General features: G+C 40.1%; 1 protein-coding gene across 1 annotated transcript in view; it reads right to left on the minus strand.

Moving 5' to 3' along the window:
- Positions 1-7055: 7055 nt before the first annotated feature.
- The window catches only part of CNRIP1 (cannabinoid receptor interacting protein 1), a 103387-nt gene continuing 86884 nt past the window's right edge, over positions 7056-23558 (minus strand). Inside the window, exon 3 of the mRNA XM_086927735.1 lies at positions 7056-8703. Within this exon, the coding sequence (XP_086783861.1) occupies positions 8539-8703 (165 nt within the window). The 3' untranslated portion in view covers positions 7056-8538. The remainder of the gene's footprint in view (positions 8704-23558) is intronic.

Raw genomic sequence — 23558 nt, forward strand, 5'->3', positions numbered from 1 at the left:
GTACGTATTTCTGGAGTTGCATTCCAGATGGGTGAGGTCCGAAAGCTCTTCTCTCGCTTCCGGAGGATACCCCTGGGTTCTGTACTACTTTGTTTAGTCCTTCGAGCTGAGCCGTGATGGTGTTTTTAAACATGTCCCTGTCAGCGTCTGCAGCCGACATTTGTTGGCTGATAGCCCACTCTAATTTCTGTTGGCCTTCAATAAGTTGTTGTACCACTTGTTCCATGACTGCTGTTGGTATGGAGGGATTTAATCCCACTTCTGACACCACTGTAGCCGGGGCAGGGGGGCTAGGAATACTCACAGTGGTAACAACAGGCTCAACAGACACTTGACCAGTATACCGTTTTAAACTGGGTTTTATTTTTAAAGTTCTCTTGGTGCGAAACGTAAGTCTCTCCCTCGCAAACTCAATTTTATCCGTGGTGGTGGTCTTCGGGACACGCAGTTTTACAGCTTGGAGTTTCCAGGGCACGCAAGTTGGTTCAGCGTCGGGACCACTCCAGGTAGACTACGGGCTGTTAGTTGGGCCTCGTCTCCCGGTCCGGTAACATGGAAGAGAATGGACAGAGGGAGGCCGTTAGTCGCTATATCTGATAAGTGTTTGCACCCAAAGGATTCCCGTGAGTGTGAGGGACACCGGTGTATTTACAAACACTCTTGTGCGAACACGTGATAACACTTAGGGTAGGAGTGCGGTAAGGAAGAAGGTATGGTAACAGTAGTGGGGAGATGGAAGAGAAGGTAGGAAGGATACACAAGGAGCAGAACGTACAAGGGCTTTTTACACTATTCACTCGGGGTACTCTTTCTCCCCACCCAGGCTGCCCAACGCCGCCGTACCTGGTTAAGCCATACTCCTCCCCCGGGAGTATGGCACGGCGACTCGCAGGAACGTTGGCCTCCTGGCTTTCCGTCTGCTTCTCGTCCTCGGCTTTCTCCCAGCTTTCCGTCTGCTTCTCGTCCTCGGTTTTCTCCCACGTCTTCTTCCTCCCGTCGGTGTACTTCGCGTCCTCCGTCCGTTGGCTCTCCGATGACGTCACACGCTGCGTACAGGGCTTCCCCTGTTTTCAACCATTCCGGACTGTCGACGTCAGCAGAAGGCGGTCCTTCTTGGTAGTCGTCACCTTCCCACTTAAAGGGACTTGAGTACGCTTCTTCGGGCTGCTCTACCTCCCAATCGTTCTTCAGAGTTGCAGTCTGTAGATTAGAAGAGTCACAGTCATAGACACAGTCAGGGTTCCACCATTCCTCACGATCACGCAGCCCGACCCTGTTACAATATATATATTACGAATATATATTTGTAATTATAAACTATTTTAATAACTTTTCCTAAAATGTAAATATATATATAACTAACTTTAAAAAAAATTTATTTTAATTAATTCAATACATACCATTTTGTATTTTTGATACATAATAAATAAATGTATTTAAATATATTTAAATAAATTTAATAATTTTGCTGGAAATAAGTTAATAGCTTAAAGTTACTACTGGCAACTTTTCACGTGTAAGCAGAAATCTCCACCAACAGGGTGGAGAGCTCCATATGGTTAAGTATAGGTAAAAGTTTATTAAACATAATAAAAAATAGAAAAAATATTTTAATCCAAAATAATAATGTTATCTAATTTTGCATATTTAATTTTAAAACAATATAAAATGTTACAGTATTAATGACTTAATTTAAATTTTACATTCAATTATTTTCACTGTATTAAAATAAAATTATTTAGTAAAAGTGTATATTATGAAAGAAATAACAAATAAAGTAAAAAATATACTTAGGAATTTTTTATTAAACTATGTCAACTTTTAATATGAATAATTTTTATTACATATTTATTTTTTAATACAATAATTTTTTTAATAAAAATTTTATTAAAATTAAATAGCATGCATATGTACTTTACTATATATTATTTTAATTAAATGACATGTATTTATATTTTTAATTAGTTCAAATAATTACATTTTATTTAATATTATATTCTGTGGGGTTTTATTTTAAGTCCCTTCTGTTATTTTTCAAATGGGGGTTTTGCGATACCAGTGGTTAACCATGTGGGGTGCTGAACTTACTACATCTATAAGCAGGATTACATTTATGACTAATTTGTTTTTTTTAATTCTGTAGTAACTTTAGAAGTGCAGTTTGTGAACAGGAACGGACTTACCCTTTTGTGGGTGGATGTACATCCTTCCAAAACTCCTCGGTAATTCTTCCTTAACCCCTCCTTACTCCTCCATTAACCTCCCCCTCCCCTTTACTGATGAGTATTTCCAATTTTCAAGACCTCCCTCTATTCCTACCACATTTACTACTAAAACATATAATTATGTGTGTGGAGACTTCGCAGTCTGGGTGGGTAGCTCTGCACAGAAAAAGATAGGAAAGACGGAGGCGGACCAGCCACATGTAGGCTTTTGAATGTCATGTTGTAATATGTTAGTACTTCTATTTTTTTTTAGAGTTTTATATAGCGCGAACTAGACCCAAGACATTGGGTATCGGAGCGCTTTACTTACCAACAGTTTTGTTACAGAAGGACACATTCTATTGCAGTACTACTAAAATTTACTACAGAATGCAGTTTATGGATATTTCCCTTAATATCCAAATGACAGATTACACCCCCTTTAAGCAGCATTGTGTACGTTTAAGATTTGCCTTGTCTATGCAAAAGAAAACTAACAATGTGCAAATCAGTCTCCTCATCTCCCAAAATGAAGCATTCTAGCCAAAACTGAGAGGGGCCAGATTACTAAAGATTTTGCTGTGACTTACTCTTATAGTACCCCTAGCTTACTGATGTATTCAATGAGTAAGCCAGTAGTAATCCAGAAACACTCACAGTTTACGGCTGGTGTTCATGTGTTAGAAAGTAGTACTACAAAAGTCTCACCTATTTATAACAGTTTTTTTAGTTGGACCCTCAGGATGCAATCTCTATTCATGGAATAATAAACTGACACCCATCCCGGCAAGAAATAAAAAAATGCTCCAGCATAGCTTCTCTCTTGCTTGCTGACTCCTCCCACTTAGAAAAGGAGAAAGCAAACACCCTCTCGTCCTGTTTTTGCTTTCTATGAAAATTGATGGAGTTTGCCTCTACTGGCTTTTTTGTTATTTTTTAAAAATGTTTTTAGGATGTTTTTTAACTGACCTTATACTTTGATATATTGAATCTTATCCGTGCTGAACTAGTTTGCAGTTGCGATCATGTCGGTGTGATTTTTAAGAGTCTACACAAGTGGTTCTGTTGCTGTCATTTATGCATTTGCAAGACTTCCAATGAATGCAATGCTTCTTTCCCTAGCAACAGGTTAAAACAGATAAAGTTTGAATTGTGCTGGGAAACCAGGGCTCGAAGCTCACCGTTGTCTGTGCTTTTTTTCCAGTATGGGTAACCTAGGAAGGCTTATCAATATTCCACTTCATCTTCGCACCATGTGATGGGAAGGAAGTGCCTATGGAGAGCCAAGAAGCATGTGAATATAATTATCCAATAATAACCAAATACATTTTGGGTGGACCCTGAGGTAACTAGTAATGTCACCCTATTCCATGGGAGACAAAGCAGAAAGGGAGAATCACTGTCTCAATTGCAGTGACCACTAAGTAATGACCTTGCAGGTGGTACACCTATCTTCCTGTCAAGAGCAACATCACATCCTTTACCAATCCACTTTCTGCTAGATCTTCAGCCTTCCTATATTCAAGCCATATTACCAATTCTGACTGCAATTGCTGGAAAAATCAGAATTAAATATTTAAGCTGTGGAAAAGCATAACCCTAGATGCTTTCCCGTGACCATTTCACACTTCAACCAAACGCCTACTGCCTAAGCAAACACTATAAGGAAATTGTACTCCTGAGAGGAGCAATCTGAACAGTCCATCCCAAGTGCACTCATCCATCAGAAATGTCTTGAGTAGAGAAGAAGGGCAGTCGCGGCCGGCATGACTTGCGGGTGGGAGGGCGAGTGGGTGGTTTGTGCGAGGGGTTGCGTGGGAGGGCTTTATTTTAAATAAAATAAAAAAAGAAACTTACCTTCCCGGGTACCGCGCAGTCGCAGCTCCTAGTCGGATCCCGTTTTCCTGCTCTCCTGCTGAACAGGAAGCAGGCAGCCTCCCTCCCCTAGGCCAATCACAAAGCTGCAATGGCAGCGTTGGGATTGGTGGGGACGCCGACCCCACAGGCCTCTATGGGGAGGCCATTTTCTCCATGTAGGCTGCATGCAGCCTACATTGAGAAAAGGGAGAGTACGCATGACTGCTTTGGTCGGCCCTAGAGGGCCGACCAGTCAGGGCCTGCAATATTGGACAAGCCACTCCTCTCCGAACTGCCAACCAGCGCGCACCCAACCTAACACTTCTGCTTTCTTGCAGTGTGAGAAGCAGAAACATAAAATGGTAGTTTTACCATTTTATGTTTCTGCTTCTCGCACTGCGAGGAAGCAGTGGGGCGACGCTCGTCCGCCCTAATGGAGGAGCCTCCCATGAAGAAGGATCTCCATCAATCCCTCTTTGTCCACAAGGAGGTGCCTCAAATCGAAATGAAATGTGCCAATGTATTCTTATTCACCATTTCTCACCAAACCCCAGGGAGACAGGGACACTGGAAGTTTCACCCGCAGGGCTAAAAATGAAATAAAGGACAAGGCTGCCAGTGGCCCACCATATCCATAAGACTGGCAGAATACATGGCTGCTTTATGACTTAAGTTGTGAATCTATCCTGACTTCTGTAGGTCGGTTACCTGGAAGTCACAAAGAGAAGTATTTGGTAGCTATGAAGTTCTAGAACCCCTGTCCAAGAGAAAAGAAAGAATTTACGATGTTACACAAGAGATTTCCAATGAAAGTCAACAGAAGAGCTCTCAGGACCTCTGCTCTGTTGCCTAGAAATGTTATGGCCGGAACACTGTAGAGCTGGATATTTGCCCCAGACAGTTGTGAGCAAGACTGAGTACCATTCAGAACTTTGTCGTTTGGTGACATTATGCAATGAAAAATAAACTGCCTCATTATGATATCGAGTGGAAAGCCATCCGACAGCTCGGTTTCTGTCTGCCGTTGTACGATACTGGTGGTCAGAGGGAGACCTGCGGGGGGAATACCGCTCCGTTTCCGACAGGCTCATGGAGCCCGTCTGGAAATGTAATCCACAAATGGCAGCGGAGGCAGCCTCGGCTCCGCCATCGAGGTTATAAATTCGCTTTCCGTCTGCCTTCTGATGGCGGTCCTCCCACCATGAAAAGGTATGCAGAAAGTGACTTTAGGGACCCCTAGCAAGGCCCCTTCCCCCTTAGCCTTCTGCTATGAAGCCTGGGGGCATGGTGACTGCCACACGGTGCAGGGATGTTTAAACCCTGTATTTTTCCATTGCGGCTTGTGCTGCAAGTGGCAGCACAAGCCACAATGGAAAAAATACTAAATCCGACCGCCAACACGGTGTCAGATCGTAATCTGGGAAGCAGGACATCCGACTCCTTGCCGGGCGGTCCAGCTTCAGCTACCATGAGGGTTGAAAGCACGTCTGACCAACATCAAAATCGCCCCCCATAGTCTGAATATTTGTAAAGAATCAAGAGAGTGGTCAAAAACACCTCACAGAACACGGCTAAAGACTGTACAATTTTGTTGAATCCCCTTTGTAGAGTCTAGCTTTAAGACTTTTTCAGCAGCCACAAAATAATAGCTCAAGCAATCAGTCAAGGGCCCTGCATTCTGATTTGGCCTCTGGTAATGCATGCTCACCACTTGGAGCATTTCATTTTCGGCCTGTTTAGTCTTCAAAGTTATCTACAACACCAGCCGGTAGACTAATTGTGTTCAGATAATTCTCTTTTGCCACCAACAACAACAAACGTATTATATTGAATCCAGTTGTGGCAGATCCTGGTTTGGACTGCATCGGTAGCTTTTCATACATGAAGCTATTGAACCACTCCAAACTTCTTCAATGTGCTTCCTGTGAGCGAATGTGGATAATGGAAAGTTCTTCGACTTTCACCTGCGACCAATTTCCAAGTGCAATTTCCTGAATGGTAAATCTCCACCACCCACCAGACTGATCCAGTCGCAGCATGTTCTAGCAAATGATCTCCCTCAGTCATTCCTTAAAGACCTGTGCATGATAAATGTTGCCTATAATAAACTTATGCTATTATAAAATGCAAGCCTTAGCTGTTTTATATAGTTTGATTCTTACTGTTTTCAGGTTATGGTTTCTTCAACTTTTTACCATTTAGAATTGTGCTTAGGTGTCTTTGATCCCCGAGGACCAGTACCTCCCGAAGAAGAATGCCTTGATCTTAGCAAAACTCCAAATGGAAGACTGGTGAAACTCTTGAGAGCCTTTGATTCATCTTTAATTTGTGAGTGGGTCCAATATTAGTAGAGCACATTAGGCCTTTATTTTTCTTCCATTTGTCCTCTACTAATATCTTCCACAAAGATATTGCTTCTTTGGCACCTGTTGTGATCCCATGTTCACTCGTAGGTGAAGGCCACCAATTATGATGTGGGCCATCCTTCTTTCCCAAACTGCTGCCTTTTCACGACGCATCCAAAACAGACAGGTCTCTATTGCCTCTAGAAATATGTGGTGTCAAAGTCCTACCTGCTTTATGATCTGATTTGCTCTTTCAAATTATGCAATTTCTAAATTCCAAATCATTCTTCTCTTCTAGACACCCACACACTTACATTTATTCAGAACCCTTCACAATATTTGGGTTATGAAAAGAGTAGGAAGGAAAGAGACTTCGGCTTTTTAGCACAAATACAGGTTAATGTCTTAATGTCTAATTTCATACCTAAAAATATACAAGACAGCCTCCGCATTACGCTTAAAATGATATAGACATATTTAGATTATCACTCAAGATGTATCAAACACTTACCAATTTCAATGGCACATCTCTGGCTTCCAAAGCGCCAGGTTATGCTAAAACGTATACGTGTGTTTGCATTATGTCAGGGCCTGCCGGTAAAGTGCCCATTTCCTCTGGACATCTCACCTAGATTTGATTATTCTCCTATCAGTTAATTTGTTTATTTATTTTGAAGCTGAAGAATCACACTATACACAGATATATGTAGCAAAAAAATAATTTTACCAAATCCCAAAAACAGGAAATTCAGTCACAATATATTTTACAATGGTCAACAAAAACAGGGAGTCATTTCTAAACCTGTGCCTTCTTGTTTCCTTACTGGATGAACCTTAGCTGGACTGCAGGTTCTAGCTAACTAGTAACATCTAATATTTGTACATTTACTTTTAACCAGAGCTAAGAAAACAAATGAACTCAGCACTTTCATTTCAAACAAACATGTAAATACAATGTACTTATATAAATATAAATTAATTTCTCACCATCATAAATCCTTCTATAAGTCATAAACAACCTTAATTAAACATTATATTCAACAAATGAGCAAAGTTCTGAAAGCCTATCTAACTTAGGCTGTTTTATAATGGACAGGGTTCTCCCAGTAAAATACAGCTATTTAACTTCTACTTAACAGCTACTTAACTTCCGGAGGAATGAGGTGCATAGAAAAAACCTTATCATACTTCTATCTAAGCTATTATATGTATCACAACAGAATAGATAACATTAGAGTGCTGGTTGTCTTTGGAGTTTTGATTTGTCTATCTACTATTCCTAGAACACTAGTTGCACAGGGATGTTCAATAAAGTCGTCCATGCTGGCTCTAAACCTGCCTCACAAGTGATGGATATCTGGTGTGCAGACTCAAGTCACTTCCAAAATAGGAATAGGACGTAATTGCCTCTGTTTTTATACATTTTCTATCAATCCTTTAATAAATCAATAGCAAACACAAACAGTTAAACGCACCATCATCCACTAAACAGAGTCCCTACTTAGTACAGAGATATATTGTTTCATCATTTATATTGTGCTTAAAATTGGTGTAAAGCTTGTTTTCAAGTGCATACAATTTTCACAACGCAGGGAGGTTTAGATAGAAGAATGACCTGAGGTCCAAGCCCACTAATACACCTACTGGCTGATGAAACCTCCATATGCCATGACTGTCTTGTAAAATATATTTTATTCCTGCAAGTTAAATAACTGCTTAGAATAAAGGATACACAGTCTGAGACCCTCAAGTTATTTCTGATTCTGCGTTGTGGCTCTTCTTGGTCTAATCTGAGTTCATTGTTTATCGATATGTTATTGTGTTTTAGCTATGTTACCTAATTGCAACGCCTCCTTCAAAGACTAATGGCGATTGGGTTATGTTATGGGAAGCATGGGACTGTCAAAAACATGGATGATTTCATTCTAACCTATCGCCAGCCATGCCTTCCCTTTATCTCAGCGCCCTTAGGGACTTCTTCAGTTATGTTATTTAACAAAATGTTTTTCTCTGGAAGAATGCTGTCCATTACTCGTAACACAGCTGAGCCCAATAGCCTGTTGGTAAGGCCAGTGCTGGTTCACGGGTGAGGTCCTTGAAAGATAGTCCAACGTCATCCACTGCCGCTACCCTCAATGAAACATCTCTTTGTTGATCCACATTAGGCTGCGCGTCTCGTTGGGTTTGCACTCATACTCGATGCAGCTGAAGCTGTTGCCCCACTGGCAGTGATCCCGCTTGTAGTAGTTATAGTACTTCACCTGCCATACCGTCTCAAAGCTGCCGATGTCATTGAACTGCAGGGATAAGAGAGGAGAATGATGTTACCACTCAACAAACATCTATACAAATCACCAATTCATCTAACCTCATAAAAAAATGGCATTTTCTGTGTTCTTTCGTTTTAAACAGAGTTGTCATCATGTACATTCACAACATACCCAAATATCGATATCATGTATACTATGCATAAAACAAAGGAATACTTCCTGCATTTCTACAAATTATTGTTGGTGATGACATTGCATTTGCTAAACACATGACTTGCATCTTTACTAGATATGCACACTGGAATTTCAGTGTGCCATCACTCACATTGCTTCTGCTACATGATTTGGAATTTATGATCATTCCGAAACATAGCTAACTCCCAACTCATTGGACTAAATATACACTGAAATATTCCTATGCATCTATAACACAAATGTACATATGCTGCTTCTCAGAATCGACCATCACATTACTAAATAAAAGGAAAAACATTTCCGTCCAGTGGCATTTTATGACACGAAAGCACTGAAAATGTCCAATGAAGCTTATTTATTTATTTATTTATAAAGTTTTATCTAAAACTGTAAAAACCAAAACCAATTCATCTAACCTCATAATAACTATAACACTACTACTAAAACGATCACTACAGTCATTACTATTATGACTATTACTGCAACTACTACTACTTCTACTGCAACTACAACTGTAATGATGATAATAATGTCTCGTTTTGGTATAATGTTCTCTCTAGGATGTTTGGAACAAAGCAATTACTACTCAACAAACATGAAAATTCTAAGGAAGGATTTAAGAGTGAACTGGAATTGTACACTCAGACATTCAGAACTTTCCACAGAAATAAAATTAGACCATTGAGCTGTCAAGGAAGTATACAGCCTACTAAAATCATTAGTGAAGGCAAAACAATTGACAAATCCGAGTTCTCCATGTGCTAATGCGAGCAAATTAACAAAAGCAGTAATACTTCCCATGTGAAGATGATAAACAAAGATAGAGATGTAATAAGGATTGCTGTGCATTGAACACATGCTGAAAGCATGAGGCAAACTATTTATATAGAATTTTACATGATTTAACAGTCATACAACTATGAATTTTGGGCTTTACTTATCTGCATCCAGGATTATTTGATAACCTGCAAATAATTGTGTTTTTTCGCATTTGATATAGTGAAATAAAGCGGCAAAAACCCATTTTTTCCCACGTCTAGCTCCTTCAGACCCACAACTGAAATGTGTCTATTTACTGCAAAAAGGATCATTTGACTTATTGCGCTAAATGCATTACACGTGTCATTGTATTTTGTGATGTCAACTTCACAACTAGATTTGGCATACCAAAGTATTCTGTAAAAAGTATTAATCCCAAATGGCTCCCCAAAGGTGTAACAGTTCTGTGAAGCAACCAATTGGGGCCTGTGAAGAAAAAAATCGAAGGACAAAGAATGAAAAGCAAAAATAAAACTCTTGGGGACAGAGCTGATTTATGAGTTTATTGATAGGGGTGATTGCACACTTATACATATCTACAGCACACCTAAGAAAATCTTTCGGCCCCTATGATGTCCAATTCAAATGTATCCGATGCATAATTTGTAAAAGAATAAATTCAAGGGTCCATAGTTCTCTTCAGAAGTCTGTGGATGGTGCTCTTGAATATCAAAATGCCCAATACCAAAACTCTCTGATCTTGATTCCACTTTATGCCTCTTTAGTCCACCACCTGTCACTCTGCGTCCTGTTATCTCTTTCTTGCAGATTACTGCTTTCTCCTCCACAGTGTTTTCCATCTATCTCGCCCTCCTTGTGTTTTTCGCTCTCTTGCGGGCTCTTGTGGGTCAAAGTCTGATAAGGAAAGGAAAAATAAGTGCCAGTCCCAAAATTGTGTGCTGGTGAGCCCCAACTGCAACCACCTGCGCAAATTAGGCACTGAGTAGAAGAGAACTTTTTGTTAAGCCAGGTTTGGAATAAGGAAGCTCGGAAAACAGAATCTTTTATTTAGTTAGGAGTCCGAGTAGTGTACCTTCTGCAATTATGCAAGTATTGTTTTGAAAATACGGGCATGCTGGGTCAGAAAAAGCCACAGGTTACAATCCCACAGTTTTCTTCACCTACATGCGTCTGACAGATCTGGCGTTTAGGAAGCACCTGGCATATTAGTGCATATAGAGTAGGTTGGCACGGTCTAAAATCGCGATTGTTCCTCCGAAAAACCAATACTTCGCTTGACTGAATGATCTGACTGTACAGAATATACTATATAATGTAACTAGTTCCCTTTGTTGCCTTAAAAATTAAATAATAAGTTAAAGGACCTTTAAAAAAAGAAAGCAAAAACATGTTATATGAAAAGTAAATAATTTAGTCGGAAATCTAATACTCCTATTTAACACATATATATGTATGTTGTTCAAGCTCAACTTGTATTTAAAACGTAAAGTAACGTTTGCTAGTTTTCTATACATTTTGCTGATATTTTAGGGTATCAATTTATTTTAAGTATTTACTTTACTTTTGGGAACTATCAAATGACATTTTATACTTAAACATTAATTAATATATTCACCAATTAAAGGAATCAAGGAATTTGATTTTAGAATAAGTATATGAATGTATAATTATAAAAAACAATTAATCAAATATTCAGGTTTTTTTTATGGCCGATTCACTTTTTTAAGCATGGCAAACCCATCTCTCTCTTACTTCTTTCCCTCCAAAGTCTGTACCATGTTTTGTTTTTTTGGAATACATGAAAAGCAATTACAACAAAGATTTTAGCTCATGATTTTTATTTGTTGTGGTGCAAATTGGGCCCAATTGACATAAAAAAGTGTAAACGGAAGGTGAGTGTTATACGACTCCGCCATAACTCTTACACTTTTCCGAATTCACAAAACAGGTGCAACAGAACTCCTGGAATACCATGCTAAGCGCAGATGTCGAAGGAAGGGCAAGAACTATATGTCAGGAGGTCCTGGATTGCTGATCTTCCCTCATATAAGTAGGGATGCTGTTGGGATAATGTCCATAGACCACAGTACACTTATGTCTTTAGTTCATGTATGGAAATATTCCAAGGGAAACAGGACATTGGTTCTCCTTTTAGTAAACTGTTCATGCCGTAGGTGTGTATAATCCCTCTCGGTAGGCCGGATTATTTTTACATGTCCCTCGATGGAGAAACGGGTGTGCACTCTGGATATCAATGGCACCATCCAGAGTGATCACCCGTTTCATTATCCCACGACATCCCTACTTACAAGAGGGAGAATCAACAATCCAGGAACTCCTGATGTATAGTTCGTACTCTGTGCACAAGAGAGGAAGCACAGACCACTTCTAGTCCCCAGGTCAACTCTTTCCTGATGAGACCGTCACATTCTAAGTAGGGTTGAAACGTCATTGACACTATTATAGGATATTCTAACAACGAGAACACCAGAGAACAATTTGGCTGATCTTGCATGGATTAAGAAATGAGAATTCAGACATCCTTTAATATACCAATAACTAACCAGTTCTCAAATTTTAAGTCACTTTACTGTCACATATTTCTTTATGTCTGGTTTTGGTTACTTTTAATTGGGGTTTCTGCATCTCTAATTCTATTCTTCAAAACACTACTCACTAATGTTTTCTGTGTCGTACAAACATACAGGTACAGAGTCAAAAATATTTTTTTATTGCAAACACTTCTTTTCCTAGATAAATGATCTGAATAAGTGAATAAATATGTGAGCCAGTTCGGCTGAACTGAGGTCATGGAAAGATAATAATTGGGCTACCTTACAGTTTTTCTTATTTTGAGAATAATTGTTTTTCTCTTCATGATACAATGCAGCAGACATGTCGATTTGACTTTTGTCTATCTTTCCTTTGATTAAATCAACCAAGATTAACCCTTTCCCTGCTGCAGTCGGCCAATGGCCGACAGCAGCATTACCTCCCCAGTGCTGCCGTCGGCCATTGGCCGACGGCATTCCACCCACGCACGAAAACGCCCACACCGCGGCGGAATTACCGCTGCGGTTAACGGGTTAATAATCTGTGTCGAAATAAAATTGTTTCTAAATAAGTTTCTTGTGAACATTTGTTGTAAACTATTTCCTAAACCAGTCACCAATTTTTTGCTCAAGAAAATGAGTGATAAAGGGTGAGACGGGGTCAGACTTCAGTTTGTGAATATCAATAAACATACATATTTATGAGTGTTCAGATACTTAAAAGGGTAACCATGCCTTGTTCGTCCGCTTCCCACCCCTGTTGTGGGATTCACTACTGTGGATTTTACTGCACCAATGGCAGAGAAATCTAAAGTAGTAAAACCATTTATATCTGCCAGGAATATTTCTAGAATTCTTGCAGGAGTAAATCCATGACAACTTCCCAGGGTGGGAAGGAGTCAGACTGAAATTTGGGAATGTCTACAAACATAGAGGTCTGTGGTGTTCCCACAGTTCCTAAGCAAATTATGCTTTAGAACACCACCTTTCCACCCTTTGGGTGGAATTACAAATGCAAATTTCTCCACACTCATGGGAGAGAATTCCAAGCTCATAAATACATTTACGCCCGCCAGGAATACCTTTGCAGACCCTTCGCTAAAGAAAAATGGTAAATTCAGCTTAAAACTTATGTTTATGGATAAATTTACATTTGTGATTGGGGCCATTTGTGGTATATACAAAGAATTATAACTCTTTATGGGCTCAATGACAAAATGATAATCCCTTACACTCGACATTACTTTTTTAGAATCACCAACCTCTATCCATGGAAGCAAAATCCTGCATATTCATTCAAATGTTAAAAATATATAAGAGATAAAAAGTTCTAACGTTTGTTTTGGTCAGGGAAGGTGTTAGCGATACAGCATTGTGTAGGGAATAGGTGCAAATAAGAGCTTGGCTTGTTAAGGTATTATTAAAAAATATAAAATTCTGCTTGTAGAGGGTTTAACCTCTTCAAAATATTTTCAGTGTCACTGAAAATAAATATAAACAAATGCTCATTCACTGTACAACGTACACACTTTTGAGAGGGGTTTAAAATGTGAGTAATGAAAGAAATTAAATGGATTAACGAATGAGCTTGTTTTGTAAAGGGCTCAGCTACTCCTAGGAGCATCCCGTGCTACAAGTAACAGCAGAAAAATCTTAATTCTGTCAATTAGGATAAGGAAAACAGCCACATGTTTAGAAACTTACAAAAGTGCAGCTCGTTATTAGAACTTCGAAGATGGCCAAAAAGGAAAAGGAACAACCTCCTCTCCTTGAGCACCTGAACCCCAGTATCACCGCCAGAAGAGATTGTGATGAATGTAGTGTTCTGGGAGGGTGTAATAGATGATCCTCTCCCAGAGGTACTTGTGACCATAAGAATATAAATCTGTGTGCTAAAAAGAGGACTTTAAAATAATCTTTTTCTTGATAGTAAATGAATGGAGGTCGCTAAGATGATGCAACATTGAGGCCCGATTGGGAATCTCCTGGATCAGGCATTAAGCCATGTTCTAGACAATCTGCAGACTCTTGCTCAATTGTTTCAGCAGACCCAGATATAAAACATTTGCATAGTCTGGTCAGAACTACATTTCAAGTTAGTTTGCCACATCCAGTCCAAAACCTTAGATAGAGAGCCTCTAAAGGATTCCAGCACTGCAATCGAACCATTTCTAATCAACAGGACCAGTTGGGTAACACTCACATATGCCAACAATAGAGCGCAGCTTTTCTCTCTTGGTCGAGTGCCCATTTGATGGCTTTAGGTACTTCTAGTAAAGCCATCTCCATGCTGTGTCATTGAGGAATCCCAATTGGCTGGGATGTGCAGACTATACTTTTTCTATATAGCTCGGTAGCTGACTATTCATCAGCTTCTCAAGCATCTTGGCCACCACAGGCAGTAGTGAAGTAGGTCTGAAGTTGGATAGTAAGACCGGATCCGCTGAATGTTTTTAAGCAAGGGGAAGGCTTTTACCTTTTTCCAAGCACCAAGCACCATAGTGGAGAGCAAAGAAGCATTGAATAACATTTAAAACTGGGTTGATTATTCTAACCCCAGTGGCAAGGACTGAGGGTGGACATGAATCATTCAGCGACTCAGATTTAAAAGTTAAAATGGCCTTTTCAGATTCTTCTGTAGAGATCAAGTCGAACTGGGTGTGCGCAGAGTTAGCAGGTTTGATTATGGGCACCAGTGCCATTTTTCATATGACTTCAGATTGACCTCCCTTAAATTGACCTGAATCTTTTGATTTTATCTGTGCAAAACATCTGATAAATTCATACAAAGTCCAAAAGAGGGTGTGATACTCCGACTACAGGAGTTTGGTTGTAGTTCCTTTGTGATTTTATAAATTTCTAGCAGTTTGTTCTTAGCCAGGTTAATTTTTTGTTCACAAGAGGAGCTTACACAGCTTTACATTGGGTGTATTATATTTGTTAAAGGCAGCTTGATAAGCCGCTTGTCTTCAGGCATATAATGCTTACGTCAATGGCTTTCAAGTTTTTTGCTAGCCCTTTTTTCTGTGTCTGAGATTGTGAGAAACAGGGAGCCAGAGGCCAGAATTTGCAGTTATAGAAAGGTGTAAATGATTTAGCTAAAGAAAAAAATCCAACAAAGAAAAGTTATTACTTGATCATTTGATAGGAGCATTGATCGAACCTGAAACATCATCACAAACATGTTGGAAAGTTACTTCCATACCCTTGCATGTACGTTTGGAGTTAATTTACAATTCTTATGCAGTTCTCAAAGTATTCCAGTAGTACTTTTAGAAGGTTCTGACTGCTTCAAATTTCCAGTAGTACTAAAAAGTATATATATATGTAAGTGTAACAGATGTACATTTATACATAAAAATAAAACACACGGGCATTTTCATGTGCTAACTTTATTTTTTGTTTCTCCACAGGGAGGAAATGAAACTTCTTCCCATTCACCATCACAAACTATAGAGGTGTTCCAGTCCCTATGCCTAGATTTACTAGCAAGTAATATAAAACCCTATTGACTTATTTTTGTCTGTGGGTAAATCCGTTTATCAGCGAAATTCACACTTTGAAAATAACAAACCTGAGATTACAATTGCTATGGAATGTATTTGGGAAATAAGTTCATCATAATACCTTAGTGAATTGAGCACAGAGAAAGAACAGTTGAGGCATTTGTTTGAATCATAATTGGGCCTGTAATCATCAGTGTTTCAGACCAGCCAAACTCGATTCCCTAAATCCACTCAGAGTTGGGGGAAGTGCTGGGTTTCCGACGACAGAGGGTCAGCTGACTCCTCCGTCAGAAACCTCTGCACTGACAGCCTATCTGCCAAATGTCCACATTATATTGAAAATAATCCTGCACTATTTAGGGTAGGTCGACCATCATTTAATTTGTCTGCCTCTAATCGCTATGCAAAGCATGGCAGTCCCGGTCAGAAATATTGCTCAGGGACCTTCTGAGCAGAACACTTGTCTTTTTTGTTTTTCAAGAATAACCCCTTAATTTGGGAGTTTATTTTTGAAAAACCAATAACTTGGCTGAGTAGGTGTATCAAATATGTAGCCCGCTAATCAAAGTGTCACTGCCTTCGAGGAGCCTTAATAGCTTTAGCTTTATTTCACCAGGAGGATGTAGACGATGGCTTATGCCAACGTGGCAGCCTGGTCATACTTTAAAAGACCCATTTTGTTTATTTACGGTATTTCAAAGCCTTGCATTTCAAACAGGTAAGAAACAAAATAATCACTGGCGAGGCTGACATTTCAAAAATAACAAAAATGTATCAAGTTAAAACAAAAAAACGTAATGCTGCTTTAACTTAGATATATTAGAAATAAACTCCCCTTACAATAGTCAAAGCAGGAAAAGATACTCAGAAAGATGTGGTACAGGCTTCAGGCTAGATGGAAAATAGTCAAATAGATTTCAAACGATGGATGATAGACTCTGGCTCAGCAGCTTGGAGACTGAGACCCTAGATCTGGAGTTAATCTTTAGCCCTTCAACTTTAACAAAGTTGTTGAAGTTTTTAGGAAACATCTAAAGAACCGCATGCATGGCAAAAGACTCTCCTCTGTAACTATATCTGTAAACACAATATATACTCATGTCACTCAGTTAGGACTTGACTTTACTAACACTTACCAGCATGGGGGTCTCTGCTGCAGCATCTGTTCATGGGGGTGTTAAGACTAGTAGGGCAAACCCAGCACACCTCTAAAATACGGATCCCCATAATCTATATGGCACCTATCACAGGGCAGCTACAGAAGTGGAGATCCTGGCAGTCTGGCGATTCAGGTATCCCTGTTCTTCTCTGCCTAGAATGTCTTATTATTATTATTATTATCATTATTATTATTATTATTATTATTATTATTATTATTTCTTAAGCTTGTTTTTTTTTTATAATGTTTGTGAAATGCGAGGCGACTGACTGCAGCTTACATTACTGAAAGTTATCTTCTTACTATGTTTTGTAAGGATATACTTACTTTATCATTCATCATGAGTGCTGATACTGATATGCTCATGGTCAAATTAAAATCATAAGACTAGGTTAATGCACACGCAACGAGTCAAACTTCCTCTCACGTTTAGATTCTTATAGTTGAGAGACAAAACAAGGGGAACTTCTACTGACCTGCAAAAACAAGACAAAGGGCCTTGTGAAGTCATTACGTCTTTCTAGAAACACAATAGAACAGAAAATACTGAAGTGCAATGATCTAACTCCCTAACAACCAGACTGAAGCTCGGAGGGGAGATAAGCAAGTGAAGTCCCTGCTTGGAACTCTAGGAGAAAACCTCACAGTGAGAAATTGGGTTACTGGTTAAGGGGGATGAAACCTTACACAAGCAGCAACCATAATCCTCGTCAGAGTAAGGCAAAAGCAAACCCCAAATTAACCTGTGCTCAACCATCTGGTAGCTTACCACAGAGCAGTGAGGCTTAACTTAGAAGCAAAGTGTACAGTATTTATGCAGCACTTAAAACAGTATCAAAGTGAAAACCTCACACAAGAAATATCCCACACCAATTTTGAAAAATATAGCTCAAAGAGCAGGCCTGGTGTTGCTGACAGTTGTCGGTGTAACACGAAGATCCTGATGTCATTGGGAGCAGGCGGACCAAAGCTTCATGGTGGTGCTCTCTGTGACACGTTGATGCTGTATTATAGCCTTTCAACAAGTTTTTATACCCTTTCGGCTACTATCAAGACATATACAGCTGGAGGAAGCCTTTCTAAACAAGCAACCTATGATTTCTTAGTCAGTTTGCTCCAATCCCTACCATCACACTTTAGTCACTGACATTCCTAAGAGTTTATAGAGGGTTTAAGAACCCCAGAGCCCATTGGGAGAGGAAATGGAGAGAATTAAAGCTGCCCAAAGTAAGGTGAAGCAGCTAACCAAACTGCACAGGCATACGTGGTTCTCCTCGCACCATCTACATAACTCATAAACACTGAGGGGTGGACCTAGATTAAGAACCTGATTTAATCTGTAATATATTTTGGAGACTGTTATGGTTGAAATTGTGGTCAAGGTACACATTCCAGTAGTAACTGCTAGTGTGCTGAAAACCCCAGCATCATTTGACTAAGACCGGTCTGAAAACACCTTTTTTTTAGAGACTTATAAGTGGAAGATGCCATTGAATAAAAAGCATTCCCCTTGATAGTAGTGAAAATGCTTGCTTGGCAATGGGAAGTAAAATCAGAGGCATGTAATGATACCAACAATGGAGTTAATGCTGAAAATTGCTAAACAGGACTCTGGCCTGCCTGTGTCCTGAAAGCAACCAAGCTTGCTGGGTCTTATTACATAGCTTTTCTCTTTAAGAGCAGTAGTCTCCGTTTTGTTGTACTGAGTATAAAATGGCCACCACACTGGATGATGATGTTGGTTGTCTACTCGAAGCACAGTTTAGGATTGTGGAAAGGTTCGTCAGAGTTCCATTGAACCTTCTTGGTCAGAGCACTCATCCTAGTGGAGGAATGTACGATACACAATTGGCATCTTCCTTGCCAGTGAAATCAAAGCAGCCACAAAAGCGTGCCCAGTTTCATTGGAGGTATGTGTGTGGGGGCAGGGGTGTATCTGACATTGTCTTTTCTTGACTTTTTAATGAATGCCTCTCAATTTTTGTATGTTGTGTGTTTCGCTGCAATAATCTTCTTTAAGTTTTATATCCATGTATTCAACATGCAGTCTTCTTCTTGTATCTATACCTCTAATTGCTATACCTTAGAACTCCGCGTGACCCAGTTGTTTATGTCTATTCTAATGAACTCTTCTTGTTGCTTATTTTTGATGGCCCACACCGGTGAGCCTCTCTTGTGCTTCTGACATTGTTTATGCTCATGATTCACTCAGTACCAACGACTGAAGGGTTAAACATGCAACCCGTGTGAGTAAACTGGATGAGAAGGATAACTAGGTGTACTGTAGAAGCAGGATTATTAGTGGCAGTAATGTTACTTAGGTACTTAGGCCTTCTGAGACACATGTACGCATGATTAGAAGTTTAGGTGCTCAGATTGAGTCTTGGTCTTTCTTGATCAGTCTCCCATTTGGAAAAGTCCACTGGTAAAAGAAAGAACTCTTTAATTTGTAAGCAGGAATTCCCTGAGAATCAAGTGAAGACATCACATGGCGTACTTCCAGTCTTAATGCTCACTAGGTATTCATTTTCTTTTTTTTTTTCTCGTCACATCTCTAAAGGGTCTGGTTCCTCTATTCCTTCACATCCCATCATGTGATGTGGAGCAAATGACTGCCCCTGATAAGGGCGGAAGAATGAATTTACCACCCAAGAATGCAAAGATCTTGAGGTAAGCTGCAGTTGATGTAATGACAGAAGGCCATTAGGTCAGGAAAACTACCCATGCCAAATTTCTTAACTGGTGTCAATCATCATTAAATATGGTAGAAATGACCAGTCTATAAATTTACTACGAGGGCTAGGGCAAAAGTGAACCAGGTAGTGAGACATATGCAAGGGGAAAGAAGAGAAGTTAACAGCTGGTAACGCCGCATCAAAATAGGTAAAATAAAAACAACAAAAAACATCCTGCTTTTTTTAAAACATCTCAAGTAATAGCAAGAAATATTCATTAAAATAGTTAACTATACAAAAAAACAGACATTCTAGGAGGACAAAATCGTGAGAGTATGTACATCAGTTGGAGAGTCATGATTCAAGCCGCTACAAGACTTTGAGGAGAACCTCTTATAGACAAATCTCAGGCTATTGGCAACTCCTGATCCAACTGTTTTGCCCCATCATACTACTATCAGAGAGCCAGAATCACAGGCCAAGCACAACCTTATTGTTGTAAAGCCTGCTCCAACAAGATACCATAGAGTGACATGTCAATCTTGCTTCAATTGATTCCTACCACATCAACCACCTAAAAAGTCCAGGCATCGACCTACCCTCAAAGAAAAGCATCACTTTGCCAGTTGCCTACTGACAAGCTTCTTCAAACTGATCATCAATATACTCACTCCAGACCATGAGTCCACATCTACAGACAATCCTTCATCATCAATCAGGCCTTCCACACAAAGGGGACACTGTCCCTCAATACACGTAAGTCACAGACACATGAAATCGGTCCATATACATACTAACCACACAAGAAAACTAGAACCATGAAGGAAAGCCACTTTTGGTATCTGTGAGAAGTGGTTCAGAGCCAGTCAGTTCTATGGCCATCTTGGGTAAACTGATGCCTCCTGGCTTACACAAAAACAGAAAAGGAACGCAACAAAAACCGAAAAGGAAAGCAAACAGAGTGGAAGCGACGCAGCACTACTCTAATCCTCGTCAAAGTTTACCTGCAAGGCTATGCCAGACACCTGAAACTCATCAGTTGAGTGTGTGGCAATAACATCTACAATACACTCACACAGTTTCCTATTGAGAGCTATAGTATACCATTTTCCAAGGCACAATCCTGAGTTTTTGGAAAAAAATCCTTGACCTGGATTTACATTATCAGATTACAGCTCAGAAACCGTTCCTAATGTATGTCTCATCCTCTGGATGGGCGAGCTGCAGGGGAACATCATTTTTCCAAAAAGCAGCCGGTAGATACAAGGAGAAGAAAATGCCATCAAAGGTCACACCACAATTTATAAATCAGGGAATGAGCCATTAATCTGAAGAGGCTGAGAATAATGCACAAATGTATGTGTGTAGAAGTGCACTCATGTGGGTGATATCTAGGCTGTTTTGATAGAATTCAATAGAATCCAAGAAAGAGGACAGTTGAATCAATAACACTGATGTTTTTGCCCATCCCTGGCATATTTGCTTTTTTATTTTTCAATTTGAGGAGTGATTGTTTGCACTGAACAAGGAGGAGCTGAATTTCCTATCTGAGGAGACGAATTGCTAGGGAGGATGAGCTGGAAAGTTAAATATATGTCTGACAAAACCAGCTTGTTTCCATTTCCCCTCTCCTTCCACCTTCTTCCATTCCACCCATTAAAATCCCCCCTGATATTATAGTGATAGAGAAAGTTATTGTGATCAATCAAAAATCACGACATCAGATAAGATATTAACTTCTGCCTCTGAGGAGTTATTACTCCACATGCGATTGACAGGCGAATGAATACATGAACACTTTTTCTTAGTAAATACAAATACTTTGCAAATAAATGGCTTCTGTTTCCACTGAATACCAGTGAATGTTATTTTTGCCAAAATGCAAAAACCACAACAGAGCAAACTCGCTAGTGCGACTGCAGGAGTATGGTCGATGCTTATGAAAAGGGCTAGTTAGTAAAAAGTGAACAACGTCTATATCACTAGGAATTGCTGGCCAGACAAGCTGAAATCCTAAACCGAGATGCAGATTAGTAAGGCTACACTTCACCTTTGCAGACATCCTCGTTTCCTGTTCATCACTGATCGTGACTCGCTATGACTTTTCCGAGTGAAATAATGTTTCATCTTCTCGAGTGTTTTGGGGCTTACCGAACAGATTGTGTCAGCAAAGAGGTCATCAGTGGAACATCAGAATACAAATAATTTTTCCAGGAGTCACGTTTTACGCTGATAGGTCGATTCCTCCACATTTGTGTGCAAAGAGAATGTGAGAAGCGAATACTGGCATACTGCTGCGTAACTTTGTGACAGAACACTTACAAAAGTGCATTTTTCTGCACAACACCGATTATTTTTCGAATTCTTTAATAGCATAGGCTTTCTTTTAAAATCCCCCGCTGTGCTTACTGAGAGTCTCTAACAACAAATAACAAAGACTTAGACTCAACAGGATGAACCATAGAATTTTAAGAAATAGAGCATTTAAAACTAAAGCAGGACAATCGATACCATGAAGTTTTGCAAAACATTGTAATCCAGTAAAGAAACGAGCTGTAAAGATTTTAGGTTGGGGAAAAGGGAGGTAGACAGGTTAGTAGTCATCTTCTGTGATACTAGACCCGGGGACCTCAGTTTCATCTCCCCAGTCTGGCAACAGCAATACTGCCACATTTATTGGCAGCACAGAAGCAGGAGGGCAGAAAGTGCCTTGTTGCCTTGTAATATTCAGACTACCAGTTCTCTGTCCTAGGTCAGTGAGCAAGGGCTGCCATGTAAATATCTCGAGTTCTGAATGAGGGGTCATGGAGTACATGATACAAAGTTAGTTGTTCATTACAGTCAGGGATGGACTGGCAGTAGCGGGCACCGGGCGTTTCCCCAGTGGGCCGCCAGGGAAGGGGGCCAGTTTTGGACCCCTTAGAGCTGTTTTTGTTACCAGGGGACGGTTTTATTGGCCCCATGTAGCAAAAGCAGCTGCAGTGTTTTCTTCGTGCATCCCTCCCCCCGTGGCCTTGCAATCCAGTCCTTGAATTTGGTCAGCTCTTCTGCAGTGACATGCCAGCCTTCTCTTAGCTAGCAGCAATGCAAATGCCACATATCGCCAATATGTGGCGGACAATTAGTTGACGTGATACAGGAAGGCCATCAGTGATGTCAACTGCTGGGTCTCGTTCACCATAAAAGCCAGTGCAGCTTGTATTTTAACCCGTTTAGAGCGTCGAACGTTCAGCGCCCATTGCTGAACGTTCAAATAACGGGTGGGGCCGCGTCGGCCAACGGACGTGCGCAGCACTACCAAGGTAGTGCACGCGACGACCGTTGGCCGATGGCAGCGCTTAAGGGGTTAAGCCAATAGGATTGTATTGCCCCACAGGACCATGTTAACTGCAAGAAATCTGCACCAGTCTCCCACATCTAATGCACTTATCATCTGGTCCTAGTCCGAAATTATTTAGGATGGCAGGTGTTTGACAAGCTTTCTGAAGGAATTTATAATGGATAATTGGGAGTCTGCTACTAGAAGATTTCTGGGACGTCTGGGCACAACAATTCCAGTGCTCATCATGGATAGTAGTACCTAGTTCTGTCTTTCATTTCTGTAACGTTTTTCCCCAAGGGCCTGGTGTTCCGCCTGTGTAGATCAATAAAGAAGGGAGACCATATGTTTGGTACTTGTGGACTTTAACATAGTATGCAGTGTAAGAAAAATAGGGAGGTTCTGCAGGAAAACCCAGAACAGTAGCCTTGGAACTACATTTCAATCAAATGTACGTAATGTATCTAAAGATGTTCCAGGTATGTCACCCAGATAATCTGTGTGACAAAGGAACCATTCAGAAAAAGATCTCCTCAACAAGTGAGCTTTCTAGTTATAAGGTGATCCCCCCCAAAAATTAATGTGTTACTGGCAATAGCGGGTGATACTCAAATGGGAGGAGTCAGGAATATAACCTTCTTGCCCACTTTATGGCAGAGCCACTGACAAGCTTCATTGGTACAGGCAACCGTGGAT

Source organism: Lissotriton vulgaris, chromosome 6 (genome assembly GCF_964263255.1).
Source record: "Lissotriton vulgaris chromosome 6, aLisVul1.2, whole genome shotgun sequence".
NCBI lineage: Eukaryota > Metazoa > Chordata > Amphibia > Caudata > Salamandridae > Lissotriton > Lissotriton vulgaris.